The sequence below is a fragment of the Salminus brasiliensis genome, chromosome 9, assembly GCF_030463535.1.
Source record: "Salminus brasiliensis chromosome 9, fSalBra1.hap2, whole genome shotgun sequence".
NCBI lineage: Eukaryota > Metazoa > Chordata > Actinopteri > Characiformes > Bryconidae > Salminus > Salminus brasiliensis.
The window spans coordinates 653,151-678,868 of record NC_132886.1 but is presented as its reverse complement, the minus strand read 5'-3'; the positions used below and the strand labels follow the sequence as shown (position 1 = coordinate 678,868).

Sequence of the window (25,718 nt, the reverse complement as noted above, 5' to 3'; positions counted from 1 at the left end):
CTCTTATGGCCATTTAGCCAATCTGGACACAGGCGGAGTTCTTGCAGTGGGTTTACCGCTGACAGTTCCAGTAAGTGTTCCCTCCAGTCCAGGTGGGGGCGCTAGTTCTAACGGAGGTTCTGTAAAGACGCTAAAGCGGAGCAGAAGAAGAGGCCAGTCCGCAGCGTGACTGTAGAGGAGCAGGAGCTGCTCTGCTGAAGGTAAAGAGCTCTTCCACACTTCCACACTAAACCCAACTGGAGAAGGGAGAAGCTAGACTGCAGGAAATGAGCTCATCAGGCTGTGTTTGAGGGGGTGGATGAGAGGTGCTGGTGTGATCACTGCTGTAGGACAGGGCAGTTCTGATGGGATCACTCTGGGCTCGGTATCGGTGTGGTTGGTTCTGTTCTGAAGCTGTGATGTTGATAGTGTGTTGGGTCAGCTTTTGGAGCTGCTTTACTGTAGATCACTCCTCTCACTCTGGAGCTGCTTTACTGTAGATCACTCCTCTCACTTCTGGAGCTGCTTTACTGTAAATCACTCCTCTCACTCTGGAGCTGATTTACTGTAGATCACTCCTCTCACTCTGGAGCTGCTGATTTACTGTGGATCACTCCTCTCACTCTGGATCTGCTTTACTGTAGATCACTCCTCTCACTTCTGGAGCTGCTTTACTGTAAATCACTCCTCTCACTCTGGAGCTGCTTTACTGTAGATCACTCCTCTCACTCTGGAGCTGCTTTACTGTAGATCACTCCTCTCACTCTGGAGCTGCTTTACTGTAGATCACTCCTCTCACTCTGGAGCTGCTTTACTGTAGATCACTCCTCTCACTCTGGAGCTGCTTTACTGTAGATCACTCCTCTCACTCTGGAGCTGCTTTACTGTAGATCACTCCTCTCACTCTGGAGCTGATTTACTGTAAATCACTCCTCTCACTCTGGAGCTGCTTTACTGTAGATCACTCCTCTCACTCTGGAGCTGATTTACTGTAAATCACTCCTCTCACTCTGGAGCTGCTTTACTGTAGATCACTCCTCTCACTCTGGAGCTGCTTTACTGTAGATCACTCCTCTCACTTCTGGAGCTGCTTTACTGTAGATCACTCCTCTCACTCTGGAGCTGCTGCTTTACTGTAGATCACTCCTCTCACTCTGGAGCTGCTTTACTGTAGATCACTCCTCTCACTTACTGCAGATCGCTGTCTTGCACCTTAGAATGTTTTTACTGCACTTTTTAGTCAGTTTAAACCGGACTACCGGTTTGTTTTATCATTTGTACAAGTCGTTTGGGCAGGTGTGAATAAAGTAATCACATGCAGATGTGGACCAAAACAACTGCACTGTGACCCATGGACCTGTTTGTGGTGCAAACCTGTTCTGACCTTGATCCGTCCAAATATCAGGTGTTCTCCTCAGGTTTGAGCTAAACGACTCCTGTAGCCAGGTGTTAACCTGGTCTACTGTCCAGATTATTACTGCAGCTGTGAGTGTCACCCTGCTGCTGCTTCATCTTAAACTGCACAGAAATCTGCACCCTTTGCTCAACATTCTATCTTGAAGAGTAAATCTATCAGTTTATCAGCCCAGTCCCCGCTCTATGATCAGGAACATAATGACAGGAAGTAAAAGACTAAGCAGCTGAAATTAGTAGCATCTGATGTTTGGGCTCACTCTTCACGATAGAATGTTGAGCTCTGTTATCCAGGAGAGGCTCAGAGCAGAGCCATTTAGGTGGTTTGATGGTTCAGCCATCTGATAATTATGACCATCCAGACACCACCTGTTGGAGGTGCTCCAAGCACAACCGACTAAGTGGAGACCCAGAGACAGACTACAGACAAGTTGACAGGATTTTACGGGACTGGCTGGGAACAGGGATGCCTGGGCGACTTTGCTTAGAGTATTGTGACCAAGGACTGAACTAAGCAGAGAAGATAATGATAACTAGATCTGTTGATGCTTTCCAGGCTATTTGTAACACAAAAATAACAAGAACTATTTCACATTTCAAAAGCCACTTTTGTTTAGATAAATGTATGTAAGTGGGGATGTTGCCTGGATGCAGCTTCAAGAACTGCTTAACTATATTGAACAGATTATTGTATAAAATTGTCTTTATATGTCAATTTTTTTTCAGTAAACCAGACAGCCAACACATTTTTTTACCAGTTCGCTATTGACACTTGGTATCATTGTTAATAAATGGTAAATCTTTTATTGCACTTGACATTAATATTTTTTTTCTTTTTGTTTTATTTCAGGAAAACATTGCCTCCTGTTACAAACTCCCTACTTTTAATGTGCTTTTCTAAGCACATAAAAAACACCAAAAAGAATACATGGCACAAAATTAGGAGAGATGGAATGTGACAATATGGTCTCCCAAAACTCCAGTACTCAGAAAACATCCTCTGCTACTCACCACACCAACAATTGTCGTGGTGGAACCCAGAACATTAAAGGAAAAGAAAAAAATCACTGCTGCTCAGACTGTGGGAAGTGTTTTACAAGACAGAGTAGTCTGCAAGAACACCAGCGCATTCACACTGGAGTGAAACCATATCACTGCTTAGACTGTGGAAGGAGTTTTACTCAACAGGGTAATCTCTATAAACACCAGCGCATTCACACAGGAGAGAAACCGTATCACTGTTCAGACTGTGGGAAGAGTTTTATTCAACAGAGTACTCTCCAAGCACACCAGCGCATTCACACTGGAGAGAAACCGTATCAGTGCTCAGACTGTGGGAAGAGGTTTACTCTGCAAAGTAGTTTCCAGGCACACCAGCGCATTCATACAGGAGAGAAACCATATCACTGCTCAGACTGTGGGAAGAGTTTCACTCAACTCGGTAATCTTCAGAAACACCAACGTGTTCACACTGGAGAGAAACCATATTGCTGCTCAGACTGTGGGAAGAGTTTTACTCAACAAAGTACTCTCCAAATACACCAGCGCATTCACACCGGAGAGAAGCCGTATCAGTGCTCAGACTGTGGAAAGAGTTTTATTGAACAAAGTACTCTTCAAAAACACCAGCGTATTCACACTGGAGAGAAACCATTTCAATGCTCAGATTGTGGGAAGAGTTTTATTCAACACAGTTCTCTTCAGATACATCAGCGCATTCACACAGGAGAGAAACCGTATTGCTGCTCAGAATGTGGCAAAAGTTTTACTACACAGAGTAATCTTCAAATACACCAGCGCATTCACACAGGAGAGAAACCATATTACTGCTCAGAGTGTGGGAAGAGCTTTAGACATTCACATTTAAAGACACACAAATGTATTAAGAGGGAGGTGGCTGTAGTGTAGCACAGTGGGTTACAACACTGCCTTCCTTCTGGCAGACTGGGATTCATATTCCTGTCATACCAGTAGGAGTCCTTGGACAAGACTTCTGAGTATCAGAAACATGATTTTGATGTTTGAATAGTCTGCTGTGTACACAAAGTAAACTGACACTTTTTTTTAAGTCAAGTACATGTCTAGCTTTAAAATCTGTTGTTCAATCCAAAATCTCATTCAAAATCTTGAATGGACATTTGACAGAGAAATTCAGCAAACACCACACAGGGAAAATGTGGCTTACATGGATTAAACAGTGGAGAACTCTGACCTCTTGGACTCTCATTAACCTTTCACCATGTCTCCTTATTACAGATGTGGATGCTTGTCTGATCTATCTTGGGCTTCCTATTTTTTTTTAGAGCTGTAATACTCCAATACTTGTTCCTTTACAGAAGACTGACATCATCTGAGGACATGTTCGGTGTCCAAGACGGAGAGGGCAGCTCTCTCTGCCTCTCATGGCTGACTAACTACTAGCCTGCCTACAGCCCTTCCAACTCTTACTCAGTCCTAAGGACTTTTTTAGGCCCAAATGGTGACAATGATATGGTGACGATGCTGCAGAGTGATTTTAAATGCCTCACCAGACTATGTGTTCACTTAGATTTACTGAATAATCTAAATGTATGTGCTTTCTCCTTTGCATTGAGATACTTCATAGCAAACCAAGGTACTCCCTCTGAAATATCTGATCAGTAAAACCAGTTATTGTAACAGTAACAGGTTGGAGCATCAGCCGCAGAAAGGTCTGGCAGAACAGCAAAGCAGGTTCAAATTCAAACATCATTTTGGTAGAATCTGGGAGCTGGAAATCCAATTAGCTAAGAGAGTTCTACAGGTGGAGGTGGGACCACAGCCATTGTAAGAAGATGACCTGTATACAGTCCTTGAGGTGGAGAGGATACTCGGTTCAGAGCCCTTCAGTAATGTCCTCTGACGTATCAGATCTTGACCCAGCAACACCTACGTTTTACTTTTGGAAGTGTGTGACACACCAGACTCATATGCTTGCACCAAGAGATGATGTCATCATAGTTAAATGGTTGCAGACCGTTTTTGTCTCAGTTGATCCGAAGCTACTTGCTTTCTGTCCAAGCTCAATAGAAGGGAGTCTAACGAGAGATTCTGTGGATCAGTCATCACAACAGCTGCCACACTCCACAGGCTGATTGGAAGAGCGGTCAAGTTGAACATTAGAGTTGATGAATACATGAGGTCAGCACAAGTCAAAGTGAAGCATAAGAGCTACTTCTGTCCAGCATCCAACCTATTTCAGCTGCCAGCCATCCTGGACAAAGACAGGAGTCTCAGGATAGTACTAGGAATTCTGTGATATAGCAATAGCCATGCTATTTTGAGGCAGCTATAAAGAATTCCCCCTGGATATGTGCACTTTAATTAGGCATCATGAGGCGGTACACTCTGGCAGGTATTAAGCAGCCCCGAAGTTCTTAGTTGTGTTGTTGCAGCAAGTAGCCAAATGCTTGTTCATGCTCATAGCCCAGGGAGTTTACTCCATGTGTTCGTGGAGAGATCTGTGTTAAAGTTTATTCTGCCTTTTTTTAAATATGCTCTTAAATATAGTGTTTTGGAAGGTGTTAGTTTAAAGGACAGTAATAGGGTGATAATGCCTACTGTTAAAGGTTTGGCCAGTGTGTAGAGTGCTTATATTATTCTGTGATTTTGTTTTGCAATGTGTACTCACAACTGAATTGGCTAACTTACAAGAAAGATATCTTTCTTTTATCTTTAGTCTGCTGTATTTATAATTTTAGAAAACAGTGCTTCTGTAAACATGTACTCCATGTCCTTTCAGTTAATATAAAGAGCTCCAAGCTGCATTCTCTGCTTCTGTGTGTACTGTATTACTGGTCTTCCACTGTGAATGAGGAAGTTCAGCTTATGCTATTTTAATACCCAATATTTAACATTACAAGCAAAATGCTAAATTGAATAAGTGCTCAAATCTTAAGTCAAGTGGAATTTCATAGTCATTCAGGAAAAATAAGACGAAGTCCAAGGTGGTACATCTAGGGCTTAACAGCAGAATAGCCTGCAACAGACGAGTAACAACAGAGTAAGTAAAAGTAACCCAGTGCACATAGAAAGCTGCATCATTTCTGAAACCAGCTACAAAAGCTGGTTCTTTATCTTATTTATTTTTCAGCAGATCAACCAGACAAATGACAAATAATTTTTTATAGGTGTAACAAACTAAATACGTTTTTAGTATTAGAAATACATTTTAATATGAGGTCTCTTAAATGAGTTTTAGTCCTCTACAAAATTTTGGCACCCCTGGTAAAGATGAGTAAAAAGGTTTATGAACGTTTTATTCACCTTAACTTAATGTCACACTGAAAAAATAAGAGAACTTTCAAAAATATCCCTCATCAAGAAATACTACTAACTAAACTAAACCAAGTGTGCCACAACTATAGACCCCTAGACATTCCTAAACAAAATATATCATATGTTTTTCTATATGTGTTTTCCTTTTTTTAAGTTAATTCTTATTTTACTCTGGTGTACATTGATGAGGCGATTCAGGAGAAATTTTGCATCTGGGGTCGACCCGCCATCCCTCAAAATCCATGGAAGACAATCGTCCAGACTTTTTTTGTCCAGCACCAAAGTGGTGGAACAATCTTCCCCTGGGTGTCCGAACGTTAGAGTCGCTCGCTGTCTTCAGACTGAAGACCCTCCTCTTCTGAGAGGACTTGGGTGAATAGAGCACTGTGGTCACCTTGCTGACTTGTGTTTAGTAGAGTCTAAGATTAGAGGATCTTTGAATTATTAGTCTATTTAAACTAGCTGAGGTTTTTCTTGGGTAAATAGCAAAGCACTTTTGTAAGTCACTCTGGAGAAGAGCTTCTGCTAAATGCTTTAAATGTAAATGCTTTCGTAACCTGTTTATTCTGTTTCTGTTTAGTGTTACTTTCAGTATTTAGATAATTTCCTCTGTTTATGTTTCTTTATAGCCTGTCTCCTCGGTTTTGTTTTCTTTGTAATAAAACTTCTGCGTGTACGCCCCTCCTCCAAGCTCTACACCACCATGACAGTCCTTGACCATGACAGACAAAAGGTTGAGACCTTAAGAAATAATTAGATTAAAAATCTCATTTAGAAAACAACTTTTCTCTTTGCTCTTTTGTTTACCCCCTGGCTAAATAAAAGTAACATAAAAATGCTCATTGCAGCACTTTGTCCAAATCAGCTAGGAAAATAAAACAAACAAACAAAAAAACATGTAAACTGTATTTATGCTTAAACTTTTTTTCTCAATGTATTTTTGTGTGTGGATTACATTTTGTAATGAAAAGTAGGATTTTCCCCATGTATTACCACAGCACAATAAGAGGCAGCTGTCGAGTGGACCTGCAATTTGCCCAGATGCAGAAAACATTGAAAAGGCTGCCTGCAGAACTGAACGTAAGCTGAGAGCTGACTGACTAAGCTGTTCCCACTGCACCCCAGTCTCCTGAGTGTTTCCTTCTCTTCAGTGCAATAACACAAGTTTACAACAGTATCCTAAGATACTCTAATTATGATATACTATGTATTATGTACATAGTATATCATATCATATCATATCATATATATATATATATATATATATATATATATATATATATATATATATATACAGTCATGCCCGAAAGTATTCATACCCCTGGCAAAGTTTGACTTAAATTTACTTTTATTTAACCAGAAGTTATATTTTTGCCTTGAAACGACACAGGCATCTCCCAGGAGATAACACGATGATGTACAAGAGGCATCATTGTGGGAAAAAGTTTTATACACATTTGAACAAAAAGTGGCATGTCCAAAATTATTCATACCCTTTGAAAACTGTCACAGTATATGGGAAAATCCAAAGTTCTATACCATTCCAAATAGTCCAAGCTGTTTTAAAGCATCCTAATTACCCTGATTCATTGGGAACAGCTGTTTTAATCAACTCAACAGGAGAAAAACAGCAGCTCTCTGCAGTTGGTTTGTGGACAGTCATGGCTAAGACAAAGGAGCTCACTAAGGACCTGCGGCTGTGCATTGTGGCCGCTCACAAGTCAGGAAAGGGCTATAAAGCCATATCAAAATGTTTTCAAGTTCCAGTGGCTACAGTGCAAAGTATTATTAAAAAATACAAGAAGTTCCGCACTGTGGAAAATCTCAGAAGATGTGGTCGGAAGCCAAAAGTGACACCTGTGCTGGCCAGGAGAATAGTGAGAGAGGTGAAGAAAAATCCAAGGATCACCACCAAGGCCATCCTGGTGAATCTGGACTCTGCTGGTGGCGACATCTCAAGGCAGACAGTTCAACGGACACTGCACACTGCTGGGTTCCACGGACGCAGGCCAAGGAGGACACCACTTCTCCAGAAAAGGCACACAAAAGCCCGCTTGACCTTTGCAAATGCTCATCTGGACAAAGAAGAAGACTTCTGGTGTTCTGTTTTATGGTCAGATGAAACAAAAATTGAATTGTTTGGCCACAATGATGTGTGCACCATTTGGCGTGAAAAAGGAGAAGCCTTCAACCCTAAGAACACCATCCCCACTGTCAAACATGGTGGTGGGAACCTAATGTTTTGGGGGTGTTTTTCAGCCAATGGACCAGGGAACTTGATCGCAGTAAATGGCACCATGAAAAAAGAGCAATACATCAAGATTCTCAACAACAACATCAGGCAGTCTGCAGAGAAACTTGGCCTTGGGAACCGGTGGACATTTCAGCACGACAACGACCCAAAACACACAGCCAAAGTGGTGAAGAAATGGTTAGCAGACAAAAACATTAATGTTTTGCAGTGGCCCAGCCAGAGTCCTGACTTGAATCCAATTGAGAATCTGTGGAGGGAGCTAAAGATCAGGGTGATGGCAAGGAGACCCTCGAACCTCAAAGAGTTGGAGCTCATCACTAAAGATGAATGGGCAAAAATACCAGTGGAGACATGCAAAAAGCTGGTCAGCAATTACAGGAAGCGTTTGATTGCTGTAATAGCCAATAAAGGCTTTTCTATTAATTATTGAGAAGGGTATGAATAATTTTGGACATGCCACTTTTTGTTCAAATGTGTATAAAAGCTGAGAAATACTTTTTCCCACAATGATGCCTCTTGTACATCATCGTGTTATCTCCTGGGAGATGCCTGTGTCATTTCCAGGCAAAAATATAATTTCTGGTTAAATAAAAGTAAATTTAAGTCAAACTTTGACAGGGGTATGAATACTTTCGGGCATGACTGTATATATAATGAATTTTATATATAGATACTTTTTGTATTACTGTTATTACCCTAATTGCCTTGTTTCATCTCCCTTAAAAAACAAAAACATAAGTAGTGTTGGGCCAGTGACTGGAGTTTTAAGCTGTCTGTGCCAAAGACCAAGGTAATTTGTTTCAATTCAGTTCAATTCAGGTGGGCTTTATTGATAATATATACATTTTGTGTGCTATATAAAATAAAATAAGCAGCTAATAAACACCTATTAATGTAAATAACTAAAATAAACTAATTTTTTATTAAAACTGTAAAATAATAAGACCTAACATTCTTATTTATTCTGATTAGAGCCCAATAGCATTCTACTTTAGACTGGGTTCTAGTGTGGCTCTCCCAGTGTTCTAGATAGTCTTATTTGCTCTGGTTGATAATTTGGTTGACTCTGATTGGACTTTGGTCAGCAGTGCTGGACCAAGGCTGTGGTGTGTGAATTAGTCTCAAAATCAGCTGACAGAGGGGACTGAGTTTAAGGCTGACCTCTTGGGTTCTCAGTGCTTTATACTGCAGACTGTTTTCAGAACTGGATTTTAGATGAAGCCAAAATTTTAAACCAGAAAAAGAGATTTTGTTGGTAAAAGAGTAAGATAAGTATAAAGAGATAAACTTGTTTGTATTATTATTATTATTAATAATAATAATAATAATAACAATGTAAGTATAAAAAGATAAATGTTTGTTCCAATTATATAACAGAATAATGGAAATATGGAGAGAACATGTAATATCAAAATATATGAATCAACTTAGCATTATAAATCCAAATCTCTACAAACACAGAAAAACATTCCAGTCAGGTTTCTAAAAGTTCATTACTCATCCCAGGATTTTACAGATGAGGTGAAGCCGCTGGCGTACTTCTCTAATGTCTGAGTTCTCTGAGTATTTTTTTTTTTATTTTATTTTTTTTTACCTTGAACCACCTCTGAGTAAGTGAGTAGCTGTGGAGGTGAATGGTCCCAGTTGAGGATACTGTCAGCTCCAGGATACTGTTGATGAAGTCAGCGGATACATATTTTCTAGGAAGCAGAGTAGAGATGGTAATGGCTGCTTCTGGAAATTCTCTGTGAGCTTTCTCTGATACCTTTCTCAGAGAATCTGCCACTCTCCCTCTTTTTGAATGCACATCATTTGTGCCAGTGTGGATCACTATGTTCTGAGGGACATGCAACATAGATTGACAGAGTAGCACACTCTTGCAGATGTGTTAGCTTTAACTGTTCAGTTTCTGGTCAAACAAACAAGTCTTTGTGGGTCAAGGAAAAAAAAAAGTACAAATTGTCTCCTATGTCTTACATTTTTAATAAAATTCTATTTATACTCAACTTTTAACTAACAAAATACTAAATGTAATCAGAGCACATTCTTTCTGCTGCTGATCTCTGTCTCTCCCTGTAACCAGTGCAAATGTGCTCTGCTGGGTTTCAATGGTCAGTAAGATTTATAAATATAAATAATATTTATTTATAAAGTACTTGACGCACTTACAAAAACATTTAAATAATTTTATACATTTGTAAACTTGGAGTGTTTTCACTATATTAGTTTTTTTTACACAGGGAAATTTTTAATTGCACCAATTATTGGTCAGACCTCTTGAGTACATCTCATAGTTTGGTCGAATCACATTCTCACAAATACTAGCAAATAGTTATATTTATAAGTTATATTTATAAGCAAATCGGTATCATAGAGTCTGTGTAAACTTCAAAGTTGCCAGTAGAAAAGGATGGGCAGCTAGTCCAGGGTGGATAGCCGTAGCATGTAAAGCATTCTGTTTAATCAATATTGTTTATTGGCAACACAGTCACAAAGATGTTTCTTGAAGAGGATTGCTGTTTCATGGACCAGAGGTGGGTTTGGTATATAAGCAGGTTCTTCTGTTTTTAAAGAGGGGTAGGTAGGGGTGTGTCATTTCAGTTTGTTTTTTTATTATTTATTTTTTCCCACAGTAGTTTTCACAGTATTTCACTATCATGTTTAACTTCACACTCCAGCTCAGTAGGTGGCGGTAGTGCACATGGAGTTGGTCTGTTACTCGCTATACTCGTGGAATATGTTGTTCCAGCTCCAGTCCTTCTGCACTTCAAGTTCTGTAGCGAAGACCATCTGCAAAAGCCCCTTCTTATTATAGAGATGCAGGAGCTCTTCTACAGCTTTACACCCTAAACCAGAACTGGAGAAGGTAGAAGGTAAGACATGAGGTTACCCACCTGTGTTTGAGGGGGTGAGGTGAGGTGTTGTCAGTGAGGGAGGGTTTCTTCTCTCTCCTCAGTTTAGAGGGGTTCAGACCCTTTAACTGGGTCTCTGTAGCTGCTGTGATGGTGCGCTTTGTGGGCGTAATCACATCGCTGTGTTTGGTTCTGGCTCAGAATGACGGTTCGGACCCGGAAGGCTGGAGGATTCTGCTCTTTTATTTGTGACCAAAACATTTCGGAAAATGAGTCTTCCTCTGGGCTTAAAAATCCATAATCCATATAGCAATCAGCCCTTAAATGGATGTTAAATGTTAAACTGACAACATTAACTTTATTAAATCAACACTACTTCAGTCATCTTTAAGCCTGAAAGCTTTTTAGGGGAACAAAAGAGACATTGTCAAATGTAGACATTTTATTTTTTAACAAATCAGTAAACATCAGCAAAATAAGTAACATTTCTAGAAATATATGTATGAATACATTTTTAAATGTAATAAATAAATACATACATTTATGCATACAAACATGACTTACTTAAAGTTACTTTCATGGTGCAAAATCTGAAGTGAGAATTAAAGCTACCAGTGCTAAGTGCATGTAAAATGATCACAATTAAATATCCATGTTCTAGTTTACTCTGCATGAGGTTGTTCGTTTATGTTCCAGATCAGTGACCTGTTCCACTTAAGCTGTCTTATGCAGAGCAAGACAAGAAAGTAGTTACTGCATTGAAAAAAAGAAGATTAAAACAGAAGTCAGATATCATTATAACAAACCTAGCTAGTTACATGTTTCCAGGACAATTACAGGACAATCCCCCAGAAGAGACATTCAGACAATCACAGACAGACAATTATAAACAAAAAACAGTGTGCAGTGTTCAGAATGATTGGCTCCTGCACAGTACAGAACAGTGTGTCACTTGTTCAATTCAATTCAATGATTCTTTGTATACTGTGCATTGTTTAAGTGCAGGAGCTATTATAATAAAACCTATATAACCCTGGTGCACTATGTAATGATTGGAGCTATTTTGAACAGTCCAGAAAGTGACTGGTGCTAGCATTAGCTGCTAACAGAAACCTAGCTTCAGCTCATCCTGTCACATGCACCACTAGCCTGTCCACCTCCATTGAAACGGTCCAACTCTCTCCAAATTGTGGTACTATCATTAGCCACTAGTGAAAATCTAGCCTGTTTAGGTTAATCTTACCTTGGCTAAACTTCTGTTAAACTGAAGATAAGTCTCTCTATAAATAAAGTCCTGATATTTAACAAAAAGGGTCAATCAGCTTGCTGATCATGACATACTGGTGGTTAAAACCCCCTTTGATATGGTGCTTTGCACAAGCACAGTAGCCAGAACAAGCCAAAAGTATGTTATTTGTGCCAAATGCAACACACTGTTCCTGATGTTTTGACAGGTTTTTATCAGTGATTTAAAATGGTAACCTGAACTTCGGTTTACAGTAGTTTGGTCTCTCCCCATTCATAACGATTAGAGCTTGGTCTTGTGTGACTGGAAATAACTGCCTGGCAGTGTTACAAAGATTGCTCCAAGTGAATAGACTTTCCTATAAGGACTTTGCCTTCTCTTCCTATGCCCAATCACCTGCAACTGTATGGGATATGAGAAAGAGAGAGCTAAGGTAGAGGATGTATGGTCAGAAAGAGGAAAAACTCTAAACACATCTAAACACTTGTGTATGGAACTTATTTTTTGCCACAGTGTCTTTTTTTAAACAAAAAGCATTGCTTAAATTCTGTCCAAATGGCCTCTAATAAGAAATATACAATTCAGACCCTAAATCCACAATGAATTTAACTGACGATTTTATGCAGCTGACGATGGTCCTGCAAAACTAGGCTTGGCTGGTCTAGTTTTTGTTGAAAACAATTTGGTTGGTAGTGTTTGTGCTGAGTGCATTAGTGTTAAATCTGCTGTTCAACATTTAGCATCATACCTGGAAAAAGTAGTCAATCAGGACTCGTAAGAAGCTTGAATGAGTTATGTGTTAGGCTAACCAGGAAACCAGGTGCTGATGAGACTTTTGGGAAACTTCTCGTTACCTGTCTAAAACTTTCTTGGATCATCCTGCTGTATTACAGTACGTCAAGTGACACCGTTAGATGTTCAGGCCATGTCTCTTCTCTTAAATGGTAGCTTATTCTGATCTCTGCCACAGAGGCTGGTGGATAAGACATTCTGCTAGCCACCATTTTGTGTAACATTTGTCTTGGTTAAAAAAAAAAAAAAAAAAAACAAGAACAAATCTTATTTATTCTCTTTTTTTCTCTCTAATCTACAATGAAAAATAAAGCTAAATCATTAGATAGAATCGTCTGATCAGCATATGAACTAAGCTTTCATATGAGCAAAATTGCATTGCACTGTTCTCAGTGCACAGTGTGACTTTTAAGTCAGTAAAGGTTAAGTGAGTTAAAGTCTTATGATAACCGCTAAATAGTAAATGCAATACTTTCAAAGCCATTCGTAATCACATAAGGGGCTCCCTTTTGTACTGATGGGGTGGGCACTTCTGAAAAGTATGTTCAGCTTTTCATGCTGGGCTGTTTCATGTTGGCCCTTTTACAATTTGCAGCAGACTAGCGGCGTCTCTTCATTCCATAGGGCGAACACAGAGTTCTGGGGCATTGTCCTTTATATATCCAAAAATTCACACAGTAAAACATAAATTAACAAGGGACCCTGGAAGTTAATAATCGGGCACAATGGCACAACCTGGAGAGTCCAGTGTTTCCTGAGATTTGATCATTAGAACTGTTGATATGGTGTTGTCCAGATACAGCATCTGGAAATTGTTCACTGATATTTTGAAGAACTATATGTATTAAAAAAAATGTTCTAATAACAAGATGTTGGTTTTATAGTTTACTGTTTTCTTTTCCCCTTTCTTTTTTAGGAAGGAAAGACATCCTGTTGTTCGCCTGCTGTTAGCACCAACTGTCCTGCTGAGGTCTTACTTTGTTAAACCCATCTAGGAATGCCACCAGGAGCATTTTGGAACTGTTGAAACTGTAACTTAAATATGAAAAATAGAAGCACCAGAACTCACAACGCATCTGCTACTCGCAAATTGACTGCATCAGTCAGACATAAACGGAAAAAAACAGGCAATGGGAAATATTTCAAGTATTCAGAGCATGGAACATACAAAGTACACCAACGAATTCACACAGGGGAGAAATTGTATCACTGCTCAGATTGTGAAAATTGTTTTACTCTAAAGAGTGATCTCCAAGCACACCAGTGTATTCATACAGGAGAGAAACCCTATCAGTGCTCAGAGTGTGGGAAGAGTTTTACTGTACACAGTAATCTCCGAAGACACCAGCACATTCACACAGGGACAAAACCATACCACTGTTCAGATTGTGGGAAAGGTTTTGCTAGACAGAGTCATCTTCAGGCACACCAGCGCATTCACACAGGAGAAAAACCGTATTATTGTTCAGACTGTGGGAAGAGTTTTACTGAACAGAGTAATTTTCAAAGACACCAGCATCTTCACACAGGAGGAAAACTGTATCACTGCTCAGACTGTGGGAAAAGTTTTTCCCAAAAATTTGGTCTCAAAGCACACCAGCGTGTTCACACGGGAGAAAAACTGCATCAGTGCTCAGACTGTGGAAAAAGATTTACTCTCCAGAGTAATCTCCTAGCACATCAGCTCATTCACACAGGGGTGAAACCGTATTGCTGCTCTGACTGTGGAAAGAGTTTTACCCAAAAGTTTGGTCTCCAAGCACACCAGCGCATTCACACAGGAGAGAAACCATATCAGTGTTCAGAGTGTGAGAAAACATTTACTGTCCAGAGTCATCTCCGTAGACACCAGCGCATTCACACAGGAGTGAAACCGTATTGCTGCTCAGACTGTGGGAAGAGTTTTACCCAGCAGTGTCATCTTCAAACACACCAGCGCATTCACACAGGAGAGAAACCGTACCACTGTTTAGATTGTGGGAAGAGTTTTACCCAGAAGTTTGGTCTCCAAGCACACCAGCGCGTTCACACGGGAGAGAAGCCGTTTCACTGCTCAGACTGTGGGAAAAGATTTACTGTCCAAAGTAATCTTCTGGTACACCAGCTCATTCACACAGGGGTGAAACCGTATTGCTGCTCAGACTGTGGGAAGAGTTTTACCCAACAGTGTCATCTTCAAACACACCAGCGCATTCACACAGGAGAAAAACCTTATGACTGCTCAGAGTGCGGAAGGGGTTTTACTAGACAGAGTGATCTCCAAGCACACCAGCGCATTCACACAGGGGAGAAACCGTATCACTGCTCAGACTGTGGGAGGAGTTTTACTAGACAAAGTCATTTCCAAACACACCAACGCATTCACACAGAAGAGAAACCACATTAGTGTTAAGTTTTTCCTCAACGGGATCATTCATTTGTAACTTCACACATTTATAAAATGCATTAAGGGACATATTAATTGATGGATAGACATAAGTTAAATTGTTGAGAGTTGAGACACATCCTTCACCCAGAGTGTGACCTGCTGTGACATCCAAAGACTGTTTCTGTGGAGACTTCAATGGAAAAACATCACAATCTCACAAAAGGCCCTTTTTTATTTCAGATTGATGTATAACACTGTGTGATTTTGTGTTAATGTTATTACATTTCTTAAATAAAGTGTAACAGCATGCTTGAAACATTGAGATGATGGTTGGATAATGTACTCAATGTTTACATATTTGAACTGAAATGTACAATAAGGTGTGGTGATAGGAGTGGTTGGATTGTAATGCTATTCCAAGCATCTGCCATGAGCAAAAAGAACCAACAATCCTTGAGAATGAGGTGTGACAAAAAATGGACACTGAATTGAATGACCCGGTGTTGTGAATTTAACATCATCTGATCTATATTCATCAACTTCAGAAATAAGTTTCTGGACTTCAGCTCTCTGGCTGACCCTTCTAATTACAAGACAGGACAATGAATACAAATAGTTAGATGTCCAGAGCAACCTCCGAAGTCTGATGGCTTTTGCCAATTCTGGTCCCATGGTCAAGTAATGTTGAATGTAAATTTAAAGCTTTTTCCTGCTTTCCTGTGCAATATGGCATGATGAATGTCTTGAAATACTGAAACTGTTTGGTGTGACCCTAAGAAAAAGTAATTTAATATGCCAGTATATTTCTTCCTTGTTTCACCTTTAATATATAGCTGTTCTGTATTACTCCTGTATTTATCTATTCTTTGTTAATAAATGTAGTTTACAGATGTTTTACAGCTATAAAAAGTGCTCTGTTGAGTCCTTTAAATATGCTTTCCTTTACCATGTGAAACAATGGGTACCTTCTGTAAATGTTCAGTGTTTATAAGCAGATCCGTAGGGGGTGCTAGTTAGTTGCTTTCCGCATTAGGGAACAGACAGAGCTAAATCTCTGTATGCAGATGAGGGGGCTTTGTGGAAATAGGGGAAGGAATCTCCTTTTTATTAACAAAAAAAAGGCAGGAAGCCATAAAAATTGTGGGTGAGTTACTGACTGGTGCATTAAGCGGTCTGTGCTTAAGACCCTGGTTATTTGTTTCTCGAAGCAGTGTAAATCTGCTCCTCTGGGTCTCAAACTGTATGTTCTGGGGATGGAACAAGTATAGGTGGTCAGGTTTCTTGGCATGTGAATGGACTCAAAATTGACCTGGAACCCCATATACCATATAATAAGTTCTGGATAAGTGTAAATGTGGCCTAAATATTCTTAAATACCTTGCAGGATGTAACTGGGGGGCTGATCACGCCTCACACCTATATATTTGTGTTACTGACTTCAGTTTTTAAATATAGGTGTGTGATGTATAGACTGACAATTTTGTATAGATTGTCCTGTGAGGTGGTCAGGTCACCCCCTGTGTCTTTTAGATGACATTGAAAGGCTTTGTTGACTCTGTATTGAGTAAATATAAAAGGCATGAAAGGAGTCATCATTTGTCATCTAATATACATGAATGTACTGACCATTTTCACAGTATCACTGAGAATCTTGCATGTCTGAGTGATGGGGAAAGCTGAGAGCATGTGCCTGTGTGACTGCTTTGTAGATCAGTACCTTGGCCAGTGATTCCACCTTGGCTGTTTCCAGGACCTAATGTTAATTTGTCTATAATTAACAATAGGCCTGCTGATTCTATTGCAGTTCTATTGCAGTGTTTTGCAGGTGTATACAGATGGATCTAAGCATCCTACCGTAGGAATTATAACACTAGCTGACTCTTCAGAGTTTTTGATCTGGATGGTCCTCTTGTAGGCCAAATCTGATATTGAAAGCCAATGAGACTGAGGCTCCAAAAGCGTCAGTGTAAGTGCCATAGCAGGAACGCATTGTTTGAAGCCCCAGGGATGTGATCTTGCCAATTAGCAGTAAAGCAGAGGTAGTAATTGCTAAGATTCATGTGCAGAACTTATGGCAGAGTTTGTGGCAGAGACTAAAGGCAGACATCTGTATAAGTTTAGTTGGGGGATAAGGTCAGAGACAATATGTGGTGTGTACTTGGCTTGAATTCCTTTCTTCACCTATTTAAAAAACACAACATTAGGCTTTTTCGGTATTGTGAGCATATGAACATGTACTGCCTCAATGTGTAAAGCATTCTGGGTAAAGACAGATTTTATTTGATATGCGTGTAATGATGGCTCTCAAATATTTTTCTTGGAATGGATTGTTGTTTCATGGACCAGGGATGGGTTTGGTACATAAGCAAGTTCTGTTTCTAAAGTGAGGTAAGTAGTTTTTTACTTGATCCTTTCTGACTATTCCCACAGTACACAGTATTGGTCTGCCCCAATAATTATAAAAGAAGAAGTTTTAGTTCCAGTGTCTCTGCACTACTGGGTCTGAAGTGACAAATATCTTCAAGATGGTAGTGTTATTGTAGAGGAGCAGGCGCTACTCTGTTGAAGATAAAGGCTCTTTTACTCTAAAACCAAACTGGAGAAGGTAGGAAATTAGGTAATCAGTCTGTATTTGAGGGGGTAAATGAAAGGTGTTTGTGTGATCACTGCTGTAGGATGCTGCAGTTCTGATGGGATCACTCTGGGCTCAGTATCAGTGTGGTTGGTTCTGTTCTGAAGCTGTGATCAGAGGTATGTAGTAACTCTCCATTTCCTCACACCCATGTTCTTCAGAAACCCTGATGCATTTCTTTCCTGGCTGTTTCTTCTACTTCTACTCCAGTCTATCAGTGAGGACAGAAACCTACTTAAGTTAAGATGGGTTTAGTTTTGTTAGCTATTTTTAGCTACAGTATTAGTTCATTTGGTCATATTTTGTTAGTTTAATTACCAAGCTATCTGTAGCTGCTGTGATTTGCGTTTTGCTGCGTTTTGTGGGTATGGTTATATTTAACTAACTGTAGTTCCAGTATTATGTTTTGACTAAGAATCACAGAAAAGTGCTGACGGATGCTTGATGACTGGAGAATTCGTTTTGGTTTGTAACCAATGTGTTTCTGCTCGTAGGCCTTCATTGCGGTTAAATAGAATGGTGGTTGCCAGTTAACAGGAAGATTCAAATGGCTTGTTACTGAAGACTTGACTTTGATGCAAGTGTGAGTTTGGCCGAGCAACAGCTGCATATTTAGTTAAAGTTCTTACAACATATGCCATGGGCATGTGTTCCATATAAAACTAAGACTATTATTACTAACTTTTTGAAAGGATTTATTTAAAATACTTCTTGGAAGAACTTTTATATGTCTATACACCCCTAACAAATTAACTGGCTTCTGACAGGCAAGGCTTTAATTGAGCAGTTCCCCAGTTTGCCCAAGTTTTTACACTGTTTTATTGGGCTCAGCTTTCTTCTCTTACTCTCTTACAAGCTGCATGTCATGCAAGCCTATTACTACAAACAGACTGGACTAAACTCAGATTTACAAAAATGTGAAGCTTAAAACAGGCAAAATCCTCTCCCCTGACTGACCTTCTGAGCCTCATTTTTTATATATTTATCAACAGGTTAAAGAACAGAGTTATAAAACTGCACTGTGATCACCTCCATATGGTTTTCACTACTATTAACTCACTAACCAACCTATTACTAGTGTGTGATTGTTTTGAAGTACTGCATATAGATGAGAAGAAGAAATATAAGCATGCCAACTGAATATTATCACTTTGGTTTGTTCATTCTCCCACTGTCAGGGAGTTTAAAAAATGATGACTTTCACTAAATTTAAGAAATTTTAAGCAGATAAGAACACAGTAAGAACACTGTACTAATGGCTATATTGGCTATGATATACCACTAACGGTTCAACAGTTCAAACAATCTTTAGTAGACTACAATCCAAATTGACTCTAGAAAACTAGGTAGTACTTAAAGCAGTGCTAGAGCAGAAAAAACTCACGGGTGTGCTTTCTCACACCGTGAGAATTCTATATGAATCATTAATTGATTGTTAAAGTTTGTGTTGTTACAGAGTCTTTACAAAATAGTAGGGCCTAGGTTGATCCCATGATAGAAAAATCTTTTTTCCCTGACATTTTAGTAAGTGATGACTGAAAATGAAGCATAATTATAAATAAAGGAGATTAGTCATATTCTTCATTCTTCTGCATACTGCTTTACAGTTCACTATTGTCTGTGTATGATTTGCTGAAGATTCTCTCTTGGCTCCATATGACAAAAGTTCTGGGAAATTGTCCTGTGCAATTCAAACTGATGTAGATAAGTTTGCCAGCAAAGCAGCGCCACCTGGTGAAGTTGGAGTAAGAAGTTTTGAGGTGTCATGCCAAGTGGTACAACCAGGAGTGTCCTGTGGAGATTTGATCCTCAGACATGTTGACATTGTGTTCACTGGACACAACATTAGGGAATCATGTACTGATATTTAAATGAACTGATTATCTTAAATACATTTTGTGGTTTTTACATTTTATAATAAGGTTTTAAATATACAATTTACTATTTTCCTTCTGTTTTCTCTTTCAGGAATAAAAGCCATTCTGTTGCTAGTAACCACTGTCCTACAGAGTTCTCATTTGTTCCTCAAACACTTGAGGAAATGCCACCATACAATTGGAGGTTCAATGTGGGGATTTGAAGACTATAAGCTTCAGAACTTGCAACACATCCTCTTCTACTCACAACATGACTCCATCAGTCAGACAAAAAACACAGTGTGGAAAGTGTTTTACACTAAAGAGTAATCTCAAAGTTCACAAACACATTCACACAGGGGAAAAACCTTATAGGTGCTCAGACTGTGTAAAGAGTTTTGCAAGGCGGAGTCATCTCCAAGCACACCAGTGTGTTCACACTAGAGAGAAACCGTATTACTGCTCAGAGTGTGGGAGGAGTTTTACTAGACTGGGTAATCTCCAAAGACACCAGCATATTCACACAGGGAAAAAAACATATCAGTGCTCAGACTGTGAGAAGAGTTTTGCTAGGCAAAGTTATCTCCAAGCACACCAGTGTGTTCACACTGGAGAGAAACCGTTTCAATGTTTAGATTGTGGAAAGCCTTTTTCTAGACAGAGTGATCTCCAAGCACACCAGCACATTCACACAGGGGACAAACTGTATCACTGCTCAGGCTGTGGGAGGAATTTTACTAGACAGGATAATTTCCAAAGACATCAGCACATTCACACTGGAGTGAAGCCATATTACTGCTCAGTGTGTGGGAGGAGTTTTACTAGACAGAGTCATTTCCAAACACATCAACACATTCACACAGAAGAGAAAACGCATTAATATTTAAAGAGTATTTCACATAGAGCTGTAGATTCTTGATGTAGCGATATAAGATCATTGCTTAAAAGGCTGACTGTTTACAGAGCATATTAAATTGAAGCAAATTAATGGAAAGTTGTTATAAAATGCAAAATGTGTTAGGAAAAGGTGCACATGCAACAGGGATGAGTATTGCTGACAAGCTAAAGCCCACCATCAAAGAAACCTGGGCTTCAGTAACATTGCCACAAGTTGATTGGCTTCATGCCACACTGCATTGAAGCAGTAATATATACACCCAACCAAGTATTAGGTGTATAAATGAACATACTTGTGAGAAGTTGGACATTTCTGTATTGTGCAGTATTGTATTTCTGTTTGAGCTTATGAAATATTCTGGTTTCTAATTGTCACTTTATGTGTAATGAATTTATAATGTCATTTATGTCAATACTGATACTACTCTCAGGCTTGGCTAAAAATAGGGAAAGTAAGACTTTTGATTTGATTACACCTACAAAAAGCTTAGCTCTTTGTCAGCATAGACAAAAGCTGGTCTAGAGCTGGATTTGTCAGTGGAATATGGCAGCATTCATTTTAAACTGCACATCTGAAACTACAGCCCACTTTGGAACTCTTGATCGAGAACTGCACTTCGAGAGATATTCACTGTGTGAAGCATTTTATATGATTTGCAAGTTTGAATAGGCTAAAATTTCAAAGATCCCTCTAAGTTTAAACACTACTAAACACAAGTCAATAGGGAGATCATAGTACTCTACTATTTGCCCAAGTACTCTCGAAAGAGGTGGGTCTTCAGTCTGCGCTTGAAGACGATGAGCAACTCTGACGTTCGGACATCCAGGGGAAGTCTGTTCCACCACTTTGGTGCCAGGACAGAAAAAGCCTGGACGTTCGCTTTGGCTTTGTAGGCGTGGTTGTTGTGGCACAACAGATAACACCACTACACCACCTGCCAGTGAGCTAACACACCATGTGGGAGACTGCCGTGCTACATCAACAAGAGTCCTTGGGCAAGATTCCTAACACTACACTGGCTCAACTGGTGAGGGCAGCAGCTACAGGAAGCCAGTGAATAGAACGCAGCAGCGGAGTTACATGGCTGATCTTATAAACGTTGAAGACAACCCATGCCACTTCTGTAGATGACCAAGAAGATGGCAAGATCGTTTTGAAGTTCAGCAGTTCCCGGGATGTACAGCAGCTCCGTCTTGTTGGGGTTGAGTTTAAGGTGGTGAGCCGCCATCCAAGAAGAGACATCAGTGAGACACACTGAGATACGGGTGGAGACCTGTGTGTCAGACGGTGGGAAAGAAAGGATGAGTTGGGTGTCGTTGGCGTAACAGTGGTAAGAGAGTCCATGGGAGGAGATCACTTTACCAAGAGAGCAAGAGATGCAAACCATCGCCATGCAGAGCCGGTAATTCCAAGGCTGGCAAGGATAGACAGGAGGATCTTGTGGTCCACTGTGTCAAAAGCTGCAGAGAGGTCGAGGAGGATCAGAACCGAGGACAGTCTGGCAGCTTTAGTTGCATGGAGTTTCTGCTGGAGTTTCTCTGATGGAAGGTTGAAGTCACCAAGTACAATAAGTGGGACGTAAACAGGGAGTCCACTCAAGAGAACGTCCAGTTCATCAACGAAACTGCCCAAAGGACCAGGAGGACGATAGAGAACAGTGATGTGAGTCTAGTGGGAGAAGAGACAGTAACAGCATGGTGTTCAAAAGAGGAAATGTATAGATTAGAAAAAGAGAGCAGGGTGAAGCGCCACAGAGGAGAGAGCAGCAATGCACAGATCATTTATGCACAGTAGGACACTATCTTAAAGCCTACTTCACACTCCAGCTCAGTAGATGGCGGTAATGCATCTGCAGTTAGTTTGCCACCAGCCATTATCCCTAAAGAAGAAGACGATCCAGCTCCAGTCCCTCTGGACTACAGACTTTGCAGTGAGGACCATCTCCAAGCTCCAGGTGTTATTATAGAAGGTAAATGGCTCTTGTACACTTGTACACACTAAAATGAAAGCTGTAGAAGATAAGAATTAAAGTTATCAGTGTGTATTTGAGGATTTAAATGGAAGATCCTGTGCTTGTATGTCCACTGCTGTTGGATAGTGCAGTGTGGGAACACTCGGCTAGTGTAGCTTTAACTTCTACTCCAGTCTCTCAGTGATCACAGGAACCTACTTTCTCCTTCAGTTCACAAGAGTTCAGATTCTTCTAACTGTAGCTGCTGCATGTGTTGTAGGTGTAATTAGATAAAGGAAACCGTCAGTATTAGTGGGTTTTGTGTATGTATTTAGGTAGCTAACTTGAGTTACAGTATTAGTTCGTTTGGTGGGGGTTTGAGAGGTTAATTAGCTGGTATTTAGCTGCTGTGTGTTTGTGGGTGTAATTAGATTAGATTAGAATTCGTTTCTGGCTCAGAATTACAAAAAAGTGCTGGCAAAGTTCGCACCTGGACACCTGATGACGGGACAATTCCACACGTTGATTTGTAACCAACACGGTTTGGCTAAAAGTCCAGTAAATGTAGGCAGTGGTGTGCCTATACCTTATATCCCCAGGGGTTTTCAGAGGAAGGGGTCGCAGCCTCACCCTCAGAAGGTCTTCCCACGCTCTATAGTTGGTCATCTCGTCAGTTAAAAGGCCTTGCACTGTGCACTGAAACTTGTGAAAATATCTACTTCTATTGCCCTGTATAAACTGTTTGGAGAAATAAATGTCATGTGAAAACTCACATTAAAGTAATCTCAAGAAACATTTATGTATTTCAGTATAATTGTACCAAATATAGCAAAGACTGACTTCATTCTGGGTTTGATTTTACGATTATATTCAGATGGCCTATTACTGCATACGTATGCTTCCGTATAGAAACGAAGAAGCTATTATTAATTTTTAGTGCTCCATCATTACATTAAAATCCTTAAAGATATTTTGGGGATGGTGTTTTATTTAAAAAAAAAATTCAGTATGATCTACATGTTGTACAATATATGACTGTTTTGCTGTCCTTGATATAACCCATATTTACTTTATGGGTTTATAATTTATGTATTCTTAAAAATGTCTTCTTTTTCTCTTTCAGGAAGGAAAACCACCTTGTTCTTCTCCTGCTGCTACTACCTACTGTACAACAGAGTTCTTCCGTACTTATGTAGGGATATGAAGTCGAGAAGCTCAAGACCTCAGAAAACCTCATCTTCTACTTGTTACATGACTGCATCTATCAGACATGAACAGAAAATGACAATGACAAAAGGGAGATGTTTCAAGTGTTCAGACTGTGGAAAGTGTTTTACTCTACAGAGTAATCTTGAAGTTCACCAACGCATTCATACAAGAGAGAATCCGTGTGGGGAGTGTGGGAAGAGTTTTAGCCCACAGAATGATCTCCAAGTACATCAGTGCATTCACACAGGACTAAAACCGTATCAGTGCTCAGAGTGTGGGAAGTCTTTTGGTAGACAAAGTCATTTACAAGGACACCAGCGCATTCACACAGGGCTTAAACCATATCAGTGCTCAGAGTGTGGGAAGTCTTTTGCTAGACAGAGTCATCTACAAGGACACCAGAGCATTCACACAGGGGTGAAACCGTATCAGTGCTCAGAGTGTGGGAAGTCTTTTGCTAGACAGAGTCATCTACAAGCACACCAGCGCATTCACACAGGGGTGAAACCGTATCAGTGCTCAGAGTGTGGAAGAAGTTTTAGAGAGAGTAGTTCCCTCAGGAAACACCAGCGCATTCACACAGGAGAGAAACCGTATCCCTGCTCAGAATGTGGAAAGAGTTTTACTGTACAGTGTAGTCTGCTAGCACACCAGCGCATCCACACAGGAGAGAAACCGTATCACTGCTCAGACTGTGGGAAGAGTTTTACCCAACAGTGTGGCCTCCAAGCACACCAGCGCATTCATACAGGAGAGAAACCGTATCACTGCTCAGACTGTGGGAAGAGTTTTACCCAACAGTGTCATCTCCAAGCACACCGGCACATTCACACAGGAGTGAAACCATATCACTGCTCAAACTGTGGAAAGAGTTTTACCAGGCAGTGTCATCTCCAAACACATCAGCGCATTCACACAGGGGTCAAACCACATTAGTGTGGGAAGAGTTTTACTCAACAGTTTCATTCATATGGAGCTTTAAACCTTCACAAGGAACAAACCGATTTGAGTGTCAGAACAAAAATGCATAATTTTAATAATGATATTTGATCTTTGTCAGCTGGACATAGAAATATAATCAATATTTAACTTTTCCCCCTTACACTTATTGTTGGAGCTCTAGCATGTTACCAGAATTCAACGTTTTGCTGGTTTCTAAAAAAGAAAATAGGCATGAAAGTGTTGTGTTGTCCTGACAACATTTATAACCGACTGTGACATGTTTGTGTAATATTCTTGTATTAATATGTTGTTTTTTTGTATTTGTGATATGTCACCATGTTGCGTATGATATTAAATGAAATGTCCTGTCATACTTGAAACATTAAGATGTTTTTGGATAATGTACTAAATACTATAAATTATAAAAATAAAAAAACACATAAATTATAAATACAGTCCAGTAATGCTTTTCCAAACATATCCCAACAACAAAGATAACCAATGGTTATAACCAACTTGAGAATTTCTTCTAGTGTTGTGATTTAAAAATCATCTCATCTCTGTTAATCAATCTTCAGAGTTTCTGACTCCAGCTCTCTGGCCAATCCAATGCTTACCTCAGCTAGGGCCTTGGCTTAACAGGGGACAAGACAATGCATACAAAGCTCTGGATGCAAATGCTGGTGTGGTTGGTGTGGCGCAACAGATAACACCACCACCTACCGTTGCATTACAATAACACCATGTGGGAGACCAGGGTTCGATTCCCGGTCTAGGTGACTATTCTGCGCTACACCAATAAGAGTCCCTGGGCAAGACTCCTAACACTACATTGGCCCACCTCTGTAATACGAGTAACCTTGTAAGTCGCTCTGGATAAGAGCGTCTGCTAAATGCCATAAATGTAAATGCACTGCTTTGCAATTCTCAAACCAACCACTTAGAACCAATAGTTTTGGCCAAGCCTTTTGTTTTAGCTCAAGGTCAATCTAAAATGACAAATGTAAAGCTTTATTCTACTTTAGTGTGT

The 25,718-nt window shown here is 39.9% G+C and overlaps 1 protein-coding gene across 1 annotated transcript; it reads left to right on the top strand.

Moving 5' to 3' along the window:
- The first annotated feature begins 149 nt into the window (after positions 1–149).
- LOC140561866 (uncharacterized) lies at positions 150–25,718 on the top strand. The gene is given in 5 exon segments (XM_072687113.1): positions 150–200; positions 2,243–3,271; positions 14,005–15,191; positions 20,038–20,492; positions 23,839–25,718. Coding segments are annotated over 4 exon segments (3,531 nt in total). The 5' UTR covers positions 150–200; positions 2,243–2,340; the 3' UTR covers positions 24,797–25,718.